At 38.0% G+C, this 21,950-nt stretch overlaps 1 protein-coding gene across 1 annotated transcript in view; it reads right to left on the bottom strand.

Annotated features, from left to right (window-relative positions):
- Positions 1 to 18,242: 18,242 nt before the first annotated feature.
- KLHL14 (kelch like family member 14) overlaps positions 18,243 to 21,950 on the bottom strand; it is a 98,703-nt gene continuing 94,995 nt past the window's right edge. Inside the window, exon 8 of the mRNA XM_023207734.1 lies at positions 18,243 to 20,345. Within this exon, the coding sequence (XP_023063502.1) occupies positions 20,205 to 20,345 (141 nt within the window). The 3' untranslated portion in view covers positions 18,243 to 20,204. The remainder of the gene's footprint in view (positions 20,346 to 21,950) is intronic.

Raw genomic sequence — 21,950 nt, 5'->3', positions numbered from 1 at the left:
TCCTATACACCAATAACAGACAAACAGCCAAATCATGAGTGAACTCCCATTCATAATTGCTACAAAGAGAATTAAATACCTAGGAATCCAACTTAAAAGTGATGTTAGGGACCTCTTCAAGAACTACAAACCACTGCTCAAGGAAATAAGAGAGGACACAAACAAATGGAAAAACATTCCATGCTCTTAGATAGGAAGAATCAATATTGTGAAAATGGTCATACTTCCCAAAGTAATTTATAGATTCAATGCTATCACTATCAAGGTACCATTGACTTCCTTCACAGAATTAGAAAAAACTACTTTAAATTTCATATGGAACCAAAAAGAGCCCGCATAGCCAAGACAATCCTAAGCAAAAAGAATGAAGCTGGAGGCATCACACTACCTGAGTTCAAACTATACTACAAGGCTTACAAGTAACCAAAACAGCATGGTACTGGTACCAAAACAGATATATAGACCAATGGAACAGAACAGAGTCCTCAGAAATAACACTACACATCTATAACCATCTGATCTTTGACAAATCTGACAAAAACAAGCACTGGGGAAAGGATTCCCTATTTGATAAATTATGTTGGGAAAACTGCTAGCCATATGCAGAAAACTGAAACTGGACCCCTTCCTTATACCTCATGCAAAAGTTAAGATGGATTAAAGACTTAAATGTAAGTCCTAAAACCATAAAAACCTTGGAAGAAAACCTAGGTAATACCATTCAGGACATAGGCATGGGAAAAGACTTCATGACTAAAACACCAAAAGCAAAGGCAACAAAAGCCAAAACTGACAAATGGGATCTAATTAAACTAAAGAGCTTCTGCACAGCAAAGAAACTATCATGAGAGTGAACAGGCAACCTACAGAATGGGAGAAAATTTTTGTAATCTATCCATCTGACAAAGGGCTAATATCCAGAATCTACAAAGAACTTACATTTACAAGAAAAAAACAACCCCATCAAAAATGGGTGAAGGATATAAACAGACATTTCTCAAAAGAAGACATTTATGCAGCCAATAAACATATGAAAAAAAGCTCATCATCACTGTTCATTAGAGAAATGCAAATCAAAACCACAATGAGATACCATCTCACGTTAGTTAGAATGGCAATTATTAAAGTCAGGAAACAACAGATGCTGAAGAGGATGTGGAGAGATAGGAACACTTTTAAACTGCTGGTGGGAGTGTAAATTAGTTCAACCATTGTGGAAGACAGTGTAGTAATTCCTCAAGGATCTAGAACCAGAAATACCATTTGACCCAGCAATCCCATTACTGGGTATATACCCAAAGGATTATAAATCATTCTAAAGATATATGCAGATGTATATTTATTGTGGCACTGTTCACAATAGCAAAGACTTGGAACCAACCTAAATACCCATCAATGATAGACTGGATAAAGAAAATGTGGCACATATACACCATGGAACCATGGAATACTATGCAACCATAAAAAACGATGAGTTCGTGTAATTTGCGGGGACATGGATGAAGTTGGAAACCATCATTCTCAGCAAACTATCACAAGAACATAAAACCAAACACCACATGTTCTCATTCATAAATGGGAGTTGAACAATGAGAACACATGGGCACAGGGAGGTGAACATCACACACTGGGGCCTGTCAGGAGGTAGGGGACTAGGGGAGGGATAATATTAGGAGAAATGCCTAACATAGATGAAGGGTTGAAGGGTGCAGCAAACCACCATGGCATACGTATACATATGTAACAAACCTGCACATTCTGCACATGTACCCCAGAACTTAAAGTATAATAATAAAAAAATGAAAATAAAAAGAAAATTACTTTCAGGCAGCAAATTCTTTAAAAGTGATATTTAAATTACAAATTTGTCTTGTTTCCTCAAAATATAAATAGGATTACAGAGCACTAAATTTACTTTTTTTCTTGGGAATATAGTTACTATTTGTTGAGGTTTCTGAGGTCTTTAAATATATTGTTTCATTTAATTCTGAAAACAAGCTTTTGGAGTAGAAGTTACTATTCTCACTTATAGAGGAGTTAATTGTGACTCAGAGAAGTAAAATAATCTACTTCAAGTCACAGATAAGTGGCAAGGCAAAGAACACTGTCATTGCACCACCTTTGCCCTTTGTGGGTTTACAAATCTCTGCCTCCCAAATAACAGAGAGATCCGATGTGAAGAGGTTATATTTAACATGCACAAACCAGAAGTTCTTCAACCACAATCCCACTCCCAGGCTTCTCCAGATTAAAGGAAGGCACCTTTCCATGGTGTTAGGTTCTGCCAAGGATACTCTTGCTTTCTGCTCTGGAAACAGGACTGGGCATGCTCTGTGTTCTGTATCTTAACAGACAAGTAGCCTGGGGTAAGAAGGAGATGAGGATCTCAGCTTCTATCCAATCAAGATGGCTCCAATTTCTGAGTGTTTGGGAGGATGTGAAATGTCCCAACACTCTCCACTCCTACAGATGCTCTTTGGAGATCTCCCTCTAATTAATTTACAGTCTTTGCTTTCGGAAGTGCTCGAAGGTTGTAGTCACTGGATCTGTTTGCCTACTTCTTAGCAAGTCTTCTGGGTATGTGACTCATATGTAGAAAATGTGGTGTGATACCTGTGCAAATGTGCCACTCAGATCTCCTGCAGAAGGCATAATTGACTGACAATCCCAGCTACTTGTTCTGAATCCATCACTGCATTTGTGTCAAAACCACAATTCCCACAGTCGACTCCCAGCCAAGCCAGTGATTGAATGTGTCAGGGATACTAAGACAGGCCTATTTCTACCGTGAACTTTTTGGAAGCATAACTTTGGTTTTAGGACTTTCCATTGGTCTGCTCCAAAACTAAGAGTTTTGCTGTAAGTTGAGTAACTTCCTATCCAACCCTTTGTTCCCTTTCTCCTTCACAGGGGTCAAAGCAGAACAGGATTTTCAAGATTCTCTCTGATTCCACTGGTGCCCCCTCCCCCCTTTTTTTCCCCTAGTAGGCATTTCCCCCAATACATCTATTGCACATCTACGGTTTTCTCAGAGAACCCAGACTAACACACTGGTACTTAATGCCCACTGTCCTCTGTTTTGAAGACTTAGCTAAAATTCTAACTTGAGATAATAGAAAAAAATCCCATTTAATGTCTTGCTACATATGCTGTAGTTTCAAAGTTTGGAATATTTGATTTAATGCCAGATTTTTAAAATGAAAACATTTTTGGGTGGTTGAATGGGGGAGTAAACTGGAATCAATAGAACATTTGAGATATATAATTTTAATATAGATTCCTGAGATAATTCTCCAGGTTTTTAGTTCAGTTTACTTGTATAAATGGAAACTCAACTCTAAAGGAAATGGCACTAACAGAAGAAGGTTGATTTGGGACTGAGACCAGCCACTTGGCTCCTGGATTTATCTCTTTCCTTTACTAACGATAGTTGTGAATGCATCCCTCCATCTCTCTGCATTATGCCTTCTTGGTTTGAAAAATATGAAATTATTTCATTATACCCAAGAGGAAAGTATTATGACTCCCATTTTGCAGATGACGAAACTAAGGCTGAGAAAAAAGGATTTAACTTGCCCAAGTTAACCTAGCTAGGACACAATAGGATAAAAATTTGGATAGAAGGGTTGGTGGCTATATAGTGTTTTTTCTTTTCATCTATTTCAAACTGCATCCAGTAATCCTTAAGGTGTTTCCAATTATTAATGTTATGGATTTATACACTTGAAATTAAAAAATAACACTTTGTCTAAATACATATTTTACCTGTGCATGGATTTTCTGTTATGAAAGGAACCACCTTATTGGACAATTTTAGTTTATTTTTTATTGGCTGCTTTACTGAGCCTCATCAAATGTATTTGCTTTGCAGAGCTACAGTGGATTAATCTTGAATAAGTAATTTGGAAATGTTTTTATTCATTTCTATGGAAACCATCTATTTGGATTTTCATATATCAAGATCATAGAGATTTGTCCCAGTCCAATTGCAATCTTAGTTACAGCAGTGTTGGCTTACATATTAAAGGCATAGTTTTGCTCTGATGGCCCTTCAGAAATCTGTAATTGGTGTGGAACACTGACACTAACAGAATGTGTCCTATGAAGTCCTACGAGTTAGACTTCTGCAGATTAGTGGAATCTTTCTTGATGGAACAAGCTCTTTGGAATTTATTAACATCATTTCCCTCTCCTATTAACTATTCCCTTCTCAGACAATCCATTTGATGTGCCTTTGCTGGCATTTCAAAGGGTCAAACCTCAATCTGAGAGTCAAACTGATATCTGAGGTCATATATACCAGAAACATACTCCTTGACTTTTGTATTAGTCTGTTCTTGCATTGCTATAAAGAAATATCCGAGACTAGGTGTTTTAGAAAGAAGAGGTTTAGTTGATGCATGGTTCTGCAGGCTGTACAGAAGGCTGCATGGTTTAGTTGATGCATGGTTCTGCAGGCTGTACTGGGGAGGCATCAGGGAGCTTTTATTCATGGTACCAGGCAAAGCCAGAGCAGGCATCTTCACATGGGTGGAGCAGAGAACCCTCTCTTCTCTCCTGGAAGAGAGAATGGGGAGGTGCCACACACTTTTAAAGAACAAGATCTTGTGAGAACTCACTATCAGGAGAACAGTAGCAAAGGGATTGTGCTAAACCTTTATATATTTCTTTTCTACAGAACAAACCCCTATCCTTTGATTCTCAGAATGTGTCATACTGCCTCCAACATGACTTTACACCCTTGCCCCACCAGCTTTAGGGCTCTTTGTGCCAGGGTCTCCTTTGCTGAGGGGGCTGTTTGTGGAAAGGTAGGTGTTGGGCTCATGCCGTTCAGACCTCCTGGAGGGTGTGCACTGTGGTTGAAGAAAGCATACTCTAGGGGATAGCCTTGATATCTAAGACTCATGTTAGACATTTAAGGTGGCCAGGCACAGTGGCTCACACTTCTAATCCCAGCACTTTGGGAGGCTGAGGTGGGTGAATCATGAGGTCGGGAGTTTGAGACCAGCCTAGCCAATGTGGTGAAACCCCGTCTCTACTAAAAATACAAAAATTAGCTGAGCATGGTGGTGTGTGCCTGTAGTCCCAGCTACTTGGGAGGCTGAGGCAGAAGAATCACTTGAACCCGGGAGGTGGAGGTTGCAGTGAGCTGAGATCACACCACTGTACTCCAGCCTGGTGACAGAGTGAGACTCCATCTCAAATAAATAAATTAATTAAATTTAAAAAAAAAGAAAAAAAATGTAAGCCTAAATCTCCCAGCTATAAATCCTGGAGAGTTTATAATAAATATTCAAGATTATCTATGTCCATCCATCTCTCTCTCTCATCTATCTTTCTTGTTTCTTTCAAGTCAAATAATTATACAACATTATTTCTTAAAACGTTGATTACCTACAACTGATTTATAATCCATAAAACAACATCTAATTTGCCAAAATATTACATTACGTCTCTATCAGTTCAATGTCATGAGCTATTTAAAAAGTCAACCCAGAGGTCCTAGGCTTTCAATGTAGGAGAAAGTCAGGCCATTTTGATGAACTTTGTTTAGTCAGTCTTCCTTCATGCTATGCCTGATAGTATTATAATTATATAAGCTTTCATTTGGTCTATCTTTATATTTAAATGCTGTCTTTTATAAGCATAATTCATTTTTAAAACCAATCTGACAAACTTATTCTTTTACTTAGACTATTTAGTTCCTTTTTCTTTAATGAAATTACTGATATGTTTGGTTTTACACCTCCCATCTTACTATTTGCTTTCTATTTTGGCTTTATTAATATTCTCTTTTCTCTACTTTCTTGATTTTTTGAATTAATTAAATATTTACATTATTTCTTTTTCATCCTGCTCATTTGTTAATTTTACACTTTATTCTTCTTTTAATATTTGTCCTAGAGATCACAACATACATCCTTGACATTACAAATTATTACTCTGAACTCTTTCCTAATGTTACTAGAAACCTGGAACCTTTGAGCTTTATCTTTCCCTCCTGCCTTTTGAATAATTCATGTTATATATTTTAGGTGCGTATAAACTTAAAATTTCACAAGAATTCACAGTTTTTATACAATCTCTATTTATTTATAGTTATTCACATATTCACATATTTATCCTTTCCTGTATTCTTTTTTTTCCCCTTTGAGACAGAGTCTCACTTTGTCGTCCAGGCTGGAGTGCAGTGGCGTGATCTCGGTTCACTGCAAGCTCCACCTTCTGGGTTCACACCATTCTCCTGCCTCAGCCTCCCAAGTAGCTGGGACTATCCGCGCCCGCCACCATGCCCGGCTAATTTTGTGTGTGTGTGTGTTTTTAGTAGAGAAGGGGTTTCACCATGTTAGCCAGGACGGTCTTGATTTCCTGACCTCGTGATCCGCCCGTCTTGGCCTCCCAAAGTGCTGAGATTACAGGTGTGAGCCACCACACCTGGCCCCTGTGTTCTTAATTTTCTCCTGTTTTTTTTTTTTTTTTTTTTTCCATGTTTCCATCGGTGATTATTTTCCTTTGCCTGAAAATCTTCCTTAAGTATTTCCTTTATGCAGACCTACTGACAATGAACTCCCTTAGTTTTTTTTTTCCCCCTTGAAATTGTCTTTTTTTTTCAGTGATGAGAGAATATTTTTACCAGATATTGAATTCTGGAATGGTTTTTGTTTTCTTGCAGCACTTCAAAAATGTTACTCTAATGTCTCTGGCTTCTATCATTTCTGTTCAGAAGTAAGTTGAAAGTCACGTTATTGCTCCTTTGAAAATAATATGATATTTTTCTCCAGCTATTTTTAAGAATCTCTGTTTTTGAGGTATTTTACTGTACTTTCATACAGTACATTTCAGAAACGTACTGTGTGGTTTTCTTTGTCTTTATCCTGCTTGGTGTTTGTTGAGCTTCTTAAATCTGTGAGTCAATACCCTTTAATGGTTTTGGAAAATTCTTGGTCAGTATCTCTGAGACAGCTGGTTTTCTATCATCTCTCTTCTTGTTTTCTTGAACAATAATTATACATATGTTAGACATTTTGAGCATGTCGGAAGTCTCTTCCACTTCAATCTATATATTTTTTTTCTATTCTTTGTTCTCTCTGTGCTTCATTTTGTATACTTTGTTAATCTCTCTTCCAGTTTACCAATCCTGTGTCTAATTTGCCATTAATGCCATCCGTTGAATTCTTAAGATACTGCATTTTTTAGTTCTAGAGTAACTATTTGATTTTTTAAAAATAGACTCTAATTCTGTGGTTAGAATCCTCATCGTTTCATTTATATTTTATACTATTTTCTATTTAACATATTGATCATAGTTGTTTGCTGATTCAAACATCTGGATCATCAGTGGGTCTATTTCTCTTGTTTTATTCTGTAGATTATAACTCACATGACATTTTTTTCATGTGTAGTATTTTTTGGCTGAATGCAATGCTTTTGTGTATGAAATAACTGTAGGCTCCATACGGTTTTATCTTCTATCAGAAAAGGAGTCCCCTTTTCTGTTATGCAGATAGAGTGATGAAGTGATTATCTTAATTCATTCAGGGATCGAGCTTGGTTGGAACTTATTTCAGTAAGATTCAATCTATGCTTGGTTTGTCCCTCTTCCTAGGGCAGGCCTTCCCAGGCTTTTGGCTGAGAGTCTGGTGTTTCCTCAGTCCTGCAGTTTGCAGGAGATTCAGATTTTCCCTTTAGGGGAGTTCAGCCTAACATGTATTTATTTATTTATTTACTTATTTAGAGACAGGGTCTCACTTCTTGCCCAGGCTACAGTGCAGTCATGTTATCTCCGCGCACTGCAACCTCTACTTCCCAGGCTCAAGTGATCCTCCTGCCTCAGAGTAGCCGAGAATATGGGCATGCACCACTATGCCCAGGTAATTTTTGTATGTTTTGTAGAGAAGGGATCTTGCCATGTTGCCCAGGCTGGTCTTGAACTCCTGGGCTCAAGCAATTTCCTCGCTTGAGTGAGAAAAGTTCTCAGTGTAACTTTTTATCCTCACAAATCATACTATTTTAATATTAGCAAATGTCTTTATGGGGTGAGCAGTCATGCATTTGAAGTAGTTTTCTTCACCTTGAAAATCTTTAATTTCTAAGCACTGTGAGATTGTGGGAGCTATTTTCTGCCTTTTGGAAGTTTTTGGCCTAGCTTTTTATCTTCCTGGACAATACCAGAACTCCAAAATTCCCTTCAAGGAAAACTGTCTGTATGCTTAAGGCTTTTCAAGTTTTCATTTTTGTCAGTCCAGTTTGTGTGGCAGCTAACACTTTTGCTGATTTCTGTTTCCAGTAGCATAGCCTCTTTCTGAGCCAAGGTTGATCAACTTTTGGTCAGAACTGGAAAACGTTCCTAGAGAAAAAATTAGTGGCCCTAATCAGCTCATCTAGGAACTCTGTTCCCCTCTGGAATTTTAATTAATCTAGTCCTAATTGCTTTCATAGATCTCTCATGCCTTTAACAATATTAAATAAAATACCATTCATCTTTTGCTAGTTGTTTTGTCACAGTGGAAGTCTTGGCCTGCTCTGGACTACTTCATTCTGTCTGGACATAAAAGTTCTTGCCCTCACACTTCATTATTCAAACGATCATCCAATACACTAATCTGGAAAAGATTATAATACTATTTTTGGTCTAGCACTTTTCCATGTGAAAATGGCTTAGTTATTTACTGTATTTTCAAGGACTACCTTACAAACACTAATTGAAAAAATGTCTCTCATTTTCTACCTATTCTTCATGACTGACTTTGTATATAGCCTTTGCCTCAGTCTTCCTTGAGTCCCCTAGTTGGACATAAACTTCTTTCTGGAACTCCTGCAACACCTTATTTGTATGATTTTATTGCACATATACCTTACATTATGGTTACTTATGTATATTAAGAGCTTCATCCACATTGGAAGGAATCAATAAATAAAAGACTGACTATAATACTGGGGTTACATTTTGGGGATACCAAGTGAGTCACTACATACTAATCCTCATTGTTTGCGAAGAGATCACCTAGGAAGCAATATTTGTGAATGTTTTCTGAACTGGAGGCAAGAATCACACCAGAACCATCCATTTGCTTTTTGGAAAAAACATTTTCATAATAGTAAGGTTAAAATTCTGGTTTTTCACCGCCATTAAATAAGAGAAACATGGTTAATATGACAAAGGCAACTAGTGTTCACATACTTGCAGATCCTTGTATCAAAAGCTATTGTAGGGCTTATTATATTGGTGGTGTGTCCAAAATTGGTGGGTTCTTGGTCTCACTGACTTCAACAATAAAGCCACGAACCCTCATAGTGAGTGTTACAGTTCTTAAAGATGGTGTGTCTGGAGTTTGTTCCTTCTGATGTTTGGACATGTTTGGAGTTTCTTCCTTCCCGGTGGCTTCATGGTCTCGCTGGCTTCAGGAGTAAAGCTACAGACCTTTGCAGTGAGTGTTACAGCTCCTAATGTGACATGCCTGAAGTTATTCTTTCCTCCCAGTGGGTTTGAGGTCTCGCTGGCCTCAAGAGTGAAGCTACAGATCCTCGCAGTGAGTGTTACAGCTCATAAAGGCAATATGAACCCAGAGTGAGCAACAGCAAGATTTACTGCAGAGTGAAAGAACAAAGCTTCCACAATCCATATCGCGACTACAGCGCCTTGCCCCTGTTGCCTCAGGCAGCTTGCTTTTTATTCCTTTATCTGACCCCACCCACATCCTGCTGATTGGTCCATTTTGCAGAGAGCTGATTGGTCTATTTTACAGAGAGCTGATTGGTCCAATTTACAAAGAGCTGATTGGTCCATTTTGACAGAGTGCTGACTGGTGCATTTACAATCCCTGAGCTAGACACAGAGTGCTGATTGGTGCATTTACAATCCTTTAGCTAGACACAAAAGTTCTCCAAGTCCCCACTAGATTAGCTAGACACAGAGCACCCATTGGTGTGTTTACAAACCTTGAGCTAGACACAGGGTGCTGATTGGTGTGTTTACAATCCTTGAGCTAGATAAAAAGTGCTGATTGGTGCATTTACAATCCTCCAGCTAGACATAAAAGTTCTCCAAGTCCCCACCTGACTCAGAAGCCCAGCTGGCTTCCTCTAGTGGATGCTGCTGGGACCTCAGTCAGAGCTGCCCATCAGTCCTGCACTATGTGCCCACACTCCTCAGCCCTTGGGGAGTTGATGGGACTGGGCACCACGGAGCAGGAGGTGGCACCCGTTAGGGAGGCTGGGGCCTCGTGGGAGCTCTGCAGCTGGGGCATGGCAGGCTGCAGGTCCTGAGCCCTGCGCCATGGGGAGGGGGCTGAGGCCCAGTGAGAATTGGAGCACAGCATGGGCAGGCAGGCAGTGCTGGGGGACCTGGCGCATCCTCCGCAGCCGCTGGCCAGGGTGCCAAGCCCCTCACTGCCTGGGGCAGGGGTTTCCTGATGTCTGCTCCCAGTGCGGGCCTGCAGAGCCCACACCCACCTGGAATTCGGGCTGGCCCATGAGCGCTGCGCGCTTCCCCGGTTCCCGCAGGTGCCTCTCCCTCCACACCTCCCAGGAAGCAGAGGGAGCTGGCTCGGGCCTCGGCCAGACCAGAAAGGGGCTCCCACAGTGCAGTGGCAAGCTGAAGGGCTCCTCAAGCACCACCATAGTGGACACCGAGGCCGGGGAGGTGCAGAGAGCGAGGGCTGCTAGCACGTTGTCACCTCTCAGTAGTAGTTAGGGTCTAGAATATCCATGTACAACTTACATTCTCAAGATTACGCACATAAAATTTCTTAGTCAGAAATGACTCTGTTACTCCAGGAATTCTAATACCTCTAAAATCAACCACCATTTGAGCAACTGAGCACTGCTGTGAGCAAAACACTGTGGGGAAACACAACATTCAGACGTTGCCACTTCTACACCAAGGGGCATAGTTAAAACAAGGCATAAATATTGCAAATAAAACAACATCAATATTAGAAAATATGTGACAGAAGCTACATGAATAATGCAGCTAGTAAATATTCTAAGGATGTAGAGGAGATGATGACCATTCTGTGGGTGGTCCTGCTAGAGACCTGGATTATATCCTCTCATGGGACTTCATATAGCCTCATGTAGCTTATGTAGCCTCAAGGGACTTTGGCTTTAAAATTCCTTTTCTTTTCTTTTTTTCTTTCTTTCCTGTAAGTTGGATTGATATAACCCATTGTGTTGGAAGAGAAATGAATAAACTTAATAATGTCTTTCCATCCCAGTTGGCTTTAATAGTCTCAATTGCTTTTAAGAAAAACTTGTAAGACAAGTAAAGAACTTCCTGCCAAACTGTATGAATGCCATCTGGCCTGGTGTGGAAGCTTGGTGGTCTAAGTCCATTCATTTAAAAAGTACAATTTACCACAGCTATTCTGGAAGAGCCTGCAGGCGGAAGGAGCTGCAGTGTTTCTCATCAGAAATGTTAAATGAAAAAAAGGATCAGAGATGAACCAAATAAACAATGTCCCTGGAGAACCAAAACTTAAAGATTTCAAAGTGTTATGGTGAAATTTTATTAGTAGTTGGGTAGAACATGAACTGTAGAGTGAAACTGGTGAAAGGAAATCAGAAAAAAAAACAGACATAAGAATGCTGTTTGAGGACTATCAAGGACCAGGACGTAAATCAAAATTTGCCAATGTTTAAATATTCATTTGGCATATTAGTCTGGGTGTAGTGGTTCATGCCTATAATCCCAGCACTTTGGGAAGCTGAGGCAGGAGGATCACTTGAGCCTAGGAGTTCAGACAAGATCGGGCACTTTCAGGATGTTATGGCCATAAACTGAGCCCAGGAGTTCAATACCATCCTGAGCAAGATGGTGAGACCCTGTCTCTACACAAAATTTAAAAAAAAAAAAAAAATTAGTCGGGCTTAGCAGCTCGTGCCTGCAGTCCCAGCTACTCAGAAGACTGAGGTGGGAGGATCCCTGGTTGAGCCCAGAAATTTGAGGTAGCAGTGAGCCACGATCGCACCACTACACTCCAGCCTGGACCACAAAGCAAGGCATTATGCCTTAAAAAAAGAAAATAATTACTATAAAGACCACCTCATCACATGAAACCAGGTAACTATGTTGTTGTACTATTCAATTGCATAGAATTCAATTACACAGGATGCAAAAAGTGCAAACCAAAAACTGGGAAGAGTTCAGACCCCAGAAGATAAAAATAGTGTTAGATGGTGGACTAAAGATAATTTTCTTCTCCCCCTATACTTCCTAAACATTTTGTAATTTTATTATATTAATAATTTTTGAAACAATACTTTTATTCAACAAATATTTAATGACTTTATGGTGGACACAAAGACATAATAGATATTATTTCTACTCCCAAGGAACTCTAAAACTAGTAAGAGAGTAAGACATATAATATCTAACAAAGAGTGTGAAATAGGTAAAGCCAGAGGAAGTCAGGTAAAAAATATTCATGTAAGACTATTGTGATCATGAAGGCTTACTGAAGGCAGGAGAGTTTGAACCAGACATCGAAGGATAGGCGTTTAATAGATTATTGTTGAGCATGAAATGGCATTCTTTGTGAAGAAAATGCACAAGCAAAAGGGGAAAGATGAAAAAAACATTGCTATATTTGTGGAACAGCAAAGATCCACATTGCTCAATGAACAAAGTAGAAAAAAAAAAAAAAAAGGTAACTTGAAAGTGAGGTAGAGACCAGATTTTAGATTGCTTACATGCTAGGCTAAAAGTTGGCCATGGTCATTGCATTCTAAGAGCTAATATGTGTATATTACAAGGTGCGAAGTATTTTCATATACTTTACATATGGTCTTCATAATAATGTTTTGGAGAAGAGATTATCACCCCATATACAGATAACAAAAACTAAAGCTGGAGAAGCTAAATGACCCTCCAAAATCACAGAGCAAGTTTCTTCTCCTGTCCATATTGTGCCTTCTAGTTGTTCATTCACACCAAATATATATTGCATTTGTCATAATGCATCATAATTGGTCACTTTTTTCTCTAGCACATCCTATTTATGTGTGAAAAAGGCAGCCACCAGGAAATTCACATGACTTAAAATAATTGATTTATGTTTTTTTTTTGTAGGCAGCCAAGTATGATGGCTAGAAAATGGCGTTAGAATAAAGCCTTCATACAAGTTATAGCTCCACTCTCAGCTGTTTGACATTATCTATTAACTATTTAGTTTAACTTTTCTGAGCTTAAGTGTCCTTACTTTCAATAATGCTTATCTTAGAAAGTTGTTCAGAGTAGCAAATGGGAAAATGTAAAAAATGTTCAGCCTAGGACCTGATTCATAATAAGCATTAAGTTAATAGACATTTTATGTTGTTGTAGAAGATACTATTAATATAATAACTTTGAATTATTAACTGAATCCCTTTCTTTTTATTTCTTTTTCTTAATTTAGTTCAGTCAGTTCTTAATGTCCCAGATTTCATGATGGTAGATATCATCCTTATGCTTCTAGATATAGCACTCCCTTAAGCATTTCTTATAGGTCCAGTGTAGTAGTAATGAATTCCCTCAGTTTTTACTTGTCTGGGGAAGATTATTTCTTCCTTTTTTTAAAGGATAACTTTGCTAGGTATCGTACTCTTAGTTGGCAGTTTTTTCTTTCAGCATTTTGAATATATCATCCCTTTCTCTCCTGGTCTGTAAGATTTCTCCTGAGAAACCCACTATTAGTCTGATGGGAGTTCTCTTATATGGGACTAGGATGCTTTTCTCTTGCAGTTTTTAGAATTCTGTCTTTCTCTTTGACTTTTGACAGTTTGACTATAATCTGCCTTGGAGAAGACCTTTTTGGGGATTTTTGGGTACCTGGGGATTTTTGAGTTTGTTTTATCTAAATCTTTTGTTCAGGAAGTCTTTAAAATAAATTTTAAAGAAATCTATTATTTCTCAACCAGGCATGGTGGTTCATGCCTGTAATCTCAGCACTTTTGGAGGCCAAGGCAGGGATATCACTTGAGGCCAGATGTTCGAGATCAGCCTGACCAACATGGCGAAACCCCATCCCTACTAAAAATACAAAAATTAGCTGGGTGTAGTGGCACATGCCTGTAATCCCAGCTACCCAGGAGGCTGAGGCATGAGAATCACTTGAACTTAGGAGGCAGAGGTTGCAGTGAACCGAGATTGGGTCATTGCACTCCAGCCTGGGCAACACAGCAAGACTCTGCCTTGAAAAAAAAAAAAGAAATCTATTATTTCTTTATGAATTTTATTTATAAAAATCTATTTTTATCAATATAAACTTTTATAGAAATGTATTAATATTTTTGTGAAGATATATATTTATATAAATTTGTATAGATTTATATTTATATATTATAAATATTTTATATATTCATAAATATTACATATAAATATAAAGATAAAGATTTATATTTATAAAAATCTATTTCTAAATAGATTTTTAAACAATTAAAAAAATAAATTTAAAAGAAGTCTATTATTTCTTTAGATAGATTATCTATGCATTTGCCACTCTCTTTACTTTCTGGAACACCCAAAATTTGAACATTTGGTCACTTTGCGATGTCCGATATGTAACATAGGCCTCTTTCATTCTTTTTTTTTTTTAATTGCTTTTTCTTTTTTTGGTCTACTTGGGTTATTTCAAAAGACCTGTCTTCAAGTTCTGAAATTCTTTCTTCTGTTTGATCTAGCCTATTGTTGAAGCTCTCAGTTGTATATTTTGTTTCAATACATTGAATTATTCAGCTTTAGAATTTTTATTTGGTTAATTTTTTATGACATGTACCTCTTTGGTGAATTTCTCATTCATATCCTGAATTGTTTCTCTGATTTCTTTATATTGTTTATCTGTGTTCTTTTGTATCTCACTGAGCTAGTTTAATATCGTTATTTCGAATTCTTTTTCAGGCATTTCATACATTTATTTTTCACTGGAATCTATTTCTGGAGAATTGTGGTGTTCCTTTGGAGGTGTCATATTTCCTTTTTTTTTTTTTTTTATGTTTCTTGTGTCTTTATGTTGATATTTGCACATCTGGTATAACAGTTGTTTCTTCCAGTTTTTGGATTGCCTTTCATAAACAAAGACTTTTTCCTGTAGATGTATCTATGGTATTAGTTGGGTAGGGCACTTTAGTTTTGATTCTGGGTATGTGCAGTAGGGTAATTACTTATGATTTCTTTGGCTGTAAGTAGTGTCAATGGTGTCTATGATTTCCTCAGTGGCTTAGGCTGAAGTTGTTAGTGGAGGTTGTGGTGAGACGTTGCTTAGGATGGGGAGGCCAGGTGGGCCAGTCCTTGGGCCCCTGTAGTGGCAGTGGTGAGCTAAGTATACCTGTCCTTGGGTCCCCCTGGTGGCATACATGGGCACTGGTATTAGTGGGTCTAGGAAGACCCACTAATTCTTGGGCCTCCAGGCTACACGATGGCAGTGACAGCAATGGGTTGGGTGGCTGGGCAGGCCTCAGTTTGCTGGGCAGTGTGTATGGCATACATGATGGCAGTATCAGTAGTAAGATAACCTCAGGCTCTCAGATGGCATGAACTGGTGTCAGCGGTGGCTGCTATGGCTGGGTGAGGCAGTCCCCAGGCCCCTGTTGACATGTGTGGGTGGTACCAGTGGTGGTGGTGGTAGCAGGCTGGGTGGGCCTGTTCTCCGGCCTCCAAGAAGAGTGCACAGATGTCAGTGGTGGCAGATGAGGCGGGGTGATTCTCAGGTTTCGATGGTATGCTTGGGTGCTGGTGGCAGGTTTTGTGGGACTGGTATTATGGTGCACATGTACACGTGAGGCGACTGATGGGTCAAGTGTTCCGTGATTGGAAGCAAAGAGCCTGCTCTCTCCCTGCAACCAGATGTTCACCTTTCCCCGGCTTACCCCTACAGATCATTGTGTTGTATATAAGGGATTTGGAAGGCCACAGAATAAGAGTCAGCTTAATAAGTAAAGAAGGGAAAGGGAGGTTACAATCAAGGATCACTTTATTACTTTATCTGAAGTGATATAATTCTTCTGTGCTTGAGGAGTAGACAGTCCCATTCATTAATTTACTTCATTGTCCTGTCTTCAGCATCATTAGTGAACTAAAATACACTAAAATAATACTACTGCTGTTAATGTTGAGAATTAACATTTACTGGGTCCTTAATATATGTTAGGCAACAACCTAGAATAGAATAGAATGAATAGAATAGAATAGGCCACTCAAGCTTCAAGTTACAGAAAAATTTTTCTTATTCTGAAGTTTGTGTTGGGTTCTTGAAGCACATTTTTACTATGCATATCTAGAAATGCACTTTTTGTTATTGCACCAGGCCTATGGAGTCAACAAATATAGAATACCTTTGCTATGGCCTGAATGTTTGTCCCCTCCAAAACTCATATTCAAATTTAATTGCCATTGTTAACAATGTGAAGAGGTGAGGTCTTTCAGAGGTGTTTAGGTCACAGGGTCTCACCTTCGTGGGTGGAATTGGTGCCGTTATAAAAGGGCACATTGGGCCCCTCTTGTCTCTCTCACTTTCTTGGTTTCCACCATGGGATGACACAGTAAGAAGGTCCTGGACAGATGGCGGAAACTTGGTATTGGACTTTTCAGCCTTCGGAATTGTGAACCAGTACATTATGCTCATTATAAATTACCCACTTTCAGGTATTCTGTTCTACCAGCACAAAATGGACTAAGATAACTTCCATAAAGACACCCCACCCTATATTTGCTATATATTTATTCTATGATTCAGAGCAGCACTATATAGCTACAGCTACACAAAGCAAATATATCATGCATTTGAATATTTTATTCCTCCATTGACCCTTCTGCTTCTTCTCATTGGCATAATATTTCCCACCGAAGTTTTCATATCCTCAAGGTCAGGTGCTTCTAGAAAGTCAGGCATGATCAGTCATGATCAGTCCTTTCTGTGAGAACTCAGTCTATCAAGGTTCTCATCAGTGTGTATTAGTTGGCTTTGGTGTGCTTTACTAATCCTATTTTAGCTTATTTATTTGTTTTTTAAACCTCTTTTGACCTGAAGAATTAAGTTTAATCAGAAATCTGGCATTTGTAATGATGCCCTTTGGGATATATTCAGTGAATACTTGATACTTACCATGTTGATAATGATATAGTTTGTTAAGTGATATAAGTGTCAAGGAGCTGGGAAAATATGAGTCTGACTGACTAGGATAGAACAAATGCAGACACTAATTTCAAGCTCACAGACACAGCTTAATTAATTTTAAAAATCTGCTCTGTAGTTTTAGCCAGTTTTAAGACGTATTCTCAGAAAATATATCTTTTTTTTGCCCCCTCAGTATATTTCCACTTTACCCAAAATTCTTTCAAGTATTAACTAACTAAATATAAAACATGAAAGTACCGTCTAGCGAGGGACACCAAGGTGGTTTCTTGAGATTAGGAAAAAGATAAGCATGTCTTCTTAACATCTCATGATATTTAGTCAGCACTGGAGCCTTGGGTATTTCAGGGGATTTGGAGAAGCACTTCAGCAACTAGCCATTGGCTCAGGAGAAGGTTCTTCTTTCAGTGTGCTACTCTAGTATGTGGAGGAGAAGATCCAATGGAAGGAGAAAGAAACTCCATTACTCTTTCTTGTGGAATACTAGGGAGGATCAAAAGATCCTTTAATTCTGAGTTTAGTCATCACTAATGATAGATTTGGCTGGGAAGCATTAAAGTAAATTCCCCCCAGCTTACAGGCTTCCGAGCCTAGCTCCTGATCTTACATAGCTCTTTGCCTGGAAGGTTGCCCAACTACTACCCTCACCTACAAGCCTTAGTTCCCCCTATGTCTCCCACAGCCCCTTTAATTGCCCTGTACAATTACTTCATCAGATCTTTAAAAGAGAATAAAATTAAATACTATGTATTTGATAATTGATTTAATAAAATGTGTGATTCATTATTCTTTAAAAAGGGTGCAGGTATTTTTTAACACATATGGTGCTTCTAATAATGTGTATAAATATTTAGTTATTTGATCTCAGGTAAGTTATGTCTTATTATAACACCCTTGTAGTGAAAACATCAGATTCCATATGATTTTTAACTCACAACATTTTCCAGACCTATTCCATAATTTTAGCACTGTCCATACTGTATACATTTACATATTGTGAGAAAGCCAAATACACTTGTAAATCATAGCTTCAGAATGAAAATATTTAGGCATTTACATATCACAAACCTTTAAACAGTTTAATGTAGAGATTTATACATATGCTATGTAAGTAGGATATGAGAGACAGTTGAATTAGTACATAAAGTTTTTATTTAAAGTTTTCCCCTTCCAAGCAAGCTTCATTTACACATTCTAATACTGTACAAAATTTACATTCTCTGTGACTTATTTATTCACTTTTCACTTTCTAGTAACTTATGTCTTTCTGAAATACAGAAAGCTTTACTTATAGTTCTCATAAATGCTTTTATTTATTTTGGCGAGAAATAAAAAATAAAATGCAGAACAAGTCTAAGGAAAGCAAATGTTCTTGTATAAACTGTGACTTTTGGAAGAAACAGTGACAGTTGACAACAAAAGGTTCTGAAACAGACCTCGTTCTATTCATGATGTCAGCTGAGATTTTCCCACAGAGTACTGTAACTTTTCTTTCTATATACTCATATGTTTTCAAGGAAAAAGAAATGAAAGTTGATTGCACTGGATATACATATATTTATATATATATTTTTACAACGGATCCTTTGGATCTGAACATACAAATAAATACAAAAACAATGAAGATTGCACTTTACTGTAGAAACGGCATTGGATTCCAGTATACCCATTTATCTTGACATGCTCTGCCATGAAAGCTTATCACCAAGGCATTTTTCATCTGTGGGATTTCCTTAATTATTGTTTTGAATGACACATTTATTGAAGGATTCAACGCCATCTCTGGATGGTTAAAAAGTATTTTAGGCTTTTATTTACTCCTAAAGTTGTTGTTCAAGCTCTGAAGGGCTTGAAAATCGAATGTGCATTCCTGTCAGTTTTGTCCTTTTGGTTGGCCACACTGAGACTTATCTCATGCTATCCTGACCTTCTGCTCCTGAATTCCTCATGCTCCTCAAGACAACTAGCAATTGCTCGCTTAAATGAGTTCAAGCATCTCCGGTGATAACAAACAAAATATGATGAATTGGGGGAATAACGATCGTAAGTCAAGTGTCTAGAGCTACCCAAAGGTGAGGAAGAGGAGAAGTATTTTGTCAGGTGCTATAATTGGCTCCTGTGGCTCTTGTAAGTTCTGTGTTTTAGAAACAGAAAGACAACTGGAATTGTACTTAACAGAAATTATTCTTTCTTTTCATCCCTGAATTCCTGAAAACAATCTCCCATTTTTTTTATTATGGATTAAATTTGGGTCAGACATATCATATAACAGAATCTCTAAAATAGTACGTGACTGAATTTGTCAATCCTGTCTTTTGAAGTCAATAACATGTTAGGGAAAAGCACAAACCTCCATGAACTGAATAGTGACATAATGTGTTGTGTTTTAATCTTTCAGATAAAATTGAGGACACAGAAGTGATGACACTATCTAGCTTAGAACCTATAGGGTAGAAAGCATTTATTACAAGAGCCAACATGTTTCTCTTTTCTGATCCCAAGAGGTGCTATAAGGGCAGAAGGTGTATGAAATGAAGTTGTAAAGAAATGAAAATGCCTCTCTTTAATCTTATATGATTTTCAATAACAGTGTTGCCAATGGAGTCTGTGAAGTAGCCACAGGTTAAGAATACAGAATCAAGTGGCAATTTCTGTAATGCAATGTATTTTGCTGGCTCAAATTTGGAATCATTCTTGAACACAGTATCCCCGAAATGTCAACATAGATCACATGCAGGTAGACTACAATGCACAATACTGATCTCAGGTCTCTCTGGGGCCAGTCTTCTCTATTTTGTCTTTCTCCTTTTGAAAGTTAAGATTCACATGAAGAGTTTTTGTAAAGCTGGGATAAGTTAAAACCAGTCTGAAATGGAAGAGTCTGTCACCACAGGAAGTTTGGTGCGATCTGGGTTACAGACACGGTATATGTTCAAGAACAGGTCTCTTCCTTTTGTAGTTACTTATAAATCATCAGAAACCAGGGGTGGGTTTTGGCAGTTGTACCATTAGAATGCTTTGTTCCTATTATAATAGTGATGCCACCTGCCATTGCTTCCTAGAATGTGATACCGTTCATTCCAGAGTTTCCTGGTGTTATTTGTTGTATGGCACACAAGAGGGCAGAATAACTGTCACACAGGCAGGGCCTGCCAACGGTTCTGCTACATCTCCTTCGAGTTCTGTCCAGGTTCCTTTCTCTGGACAATAGCATATTGTAGATGACTTGTAGGCCCCCTGTAATGACAGAGGAGGGAGCATTTAGAGAAGGAAGTCGGAGAAGTGCAGTGGCAATGTTACTGATCACATTTATTAACATATTGAAAAGAAAATATCTGTTCTCCATTCTTGCTAAATAATTCGAAATGAAAGCAATGGATTTTAAACTGTTCTATTCCAAGGTAAAAGTTAAGATTGACAACATTTCAAAAAAAATTTTGTGTGTGTGACTAATAATAAAAGTCAAATACCTAGAGGATCCTGGATGCTCAACAAATCCTAAATCGGCTGGGTGCAGTGGCTCATGCCTGTAATTACAGAGCTTTGGTAGGGAGGGCGAGAGGATCACTTGAGCCCAGGGGTTTGAGACCAGTCTGGGCAATATAGCAAGACCTCATCTCTACACACACACCAAAAAAGATAAAAACAAATTGGGCCTGATAGTACACATCTGTAGTCCCAGCTGCTTGGGAGGCTAGGACAGGCGGATTGTGGTTACAGTGAGCTCTGATCATGCCACTGTACTCCAGCCTAGGCAACAGAGTAAGATCCTGGCTTAAATAAATAAATAGATAGATAAATAAATAAATAAAAATAATATACTAAACATAGAAGTTATCCAGCTGGTTTAAGTTTTAAAAAAAGAACAAATTTACTTTAAACATTCAAATAGTTAAGACAATGATATTTCAGATTGTTGTCTCACTTCTCCATTTTTATTTTGCTACTGTGAAGAATCAGAGCTAGGATTGAAAACCAGTTTAAAGTAAACTGGAAATGAAAGTTTGTCAGCTTTTGTCAGCTTTCTCATATATTGATTTATTTATTTTCAAGAGGCCACATGAGAAATAAAATGTCCTTAATCTTGTTTTCTTTGTCAACTTTAGAGGCTAGTGCTTGTGTAACACTTCCCTCCCCAAACCAAGGCAGCTTTGTGTTTATCACAGGAAACAAACAAAAATGCCAACCAACCTAATAATTATTTTTCTGAAAATGCCCCAATGTCTACTTCCAAATGTATATATCTTGCAGCTAACAATATGTACAAGCAAAGCAAACAAGTGCACATATGAATATCTAGTTATATATGTCAATGCCTATTTGCCTACATATAACTAATAATGTTTTAAAGCTCCCCAAAACATTATGTCACAATCTGTTAGAGGCAAAAGAAATAAAACTAAATAATATTATTAAAACCACCAAATTAATCTTATAAAACTAACACAGGTAATTAGGAAAATAGACAAATATTCATCATTTTAAAAGTGAATATGTAATCTGCTAGACCCGATGTGTCTCCTGATGTACTATAATTTGAACTACAAAGCCACCTTCTCAGGTGTTCTTGCTAAAAAAGAAGAAAGAAGTTAACAAAGGAAATAAAAAAAGGAAAAAGCTGAATTTAATTATGCCCTTATCTCTGACTTCCAGTCTCTAGAAAATATGCAGACGGAGGACTATTTCAAATGACTCCACAAGGAAGTCATTAACCAATTTCAGAATGTAAGGTATTCTGTATAACTGACCCTCTTGTCAAAAAGTCAATGGCATGAAACAAAAAGAGGCTGGGTAATGTTCTAGATTGCAAGACATATAAGATAAATAATGATGAAATATAAG

This window comes from Piliocolobus tephrosceles, chromosome 18 (assembly GCF_002776525.5).
Source record: "Piliocolobus tephrosceles isolate RC106 chromosome 18, ASM277652v3, whole genome shotgun sequence".
NCBI lineage: Eukaryota > Metazoa > Chordata > Mammalia > Primates > Cercopithecidae > Piliocolobus > Piliocolobus tephrosceles.
The sequence above is the reverse complement of the archived record's forward strand: the minus strand, read 5'-3'. Positions and strand labels throughout refer to the sequence as shown.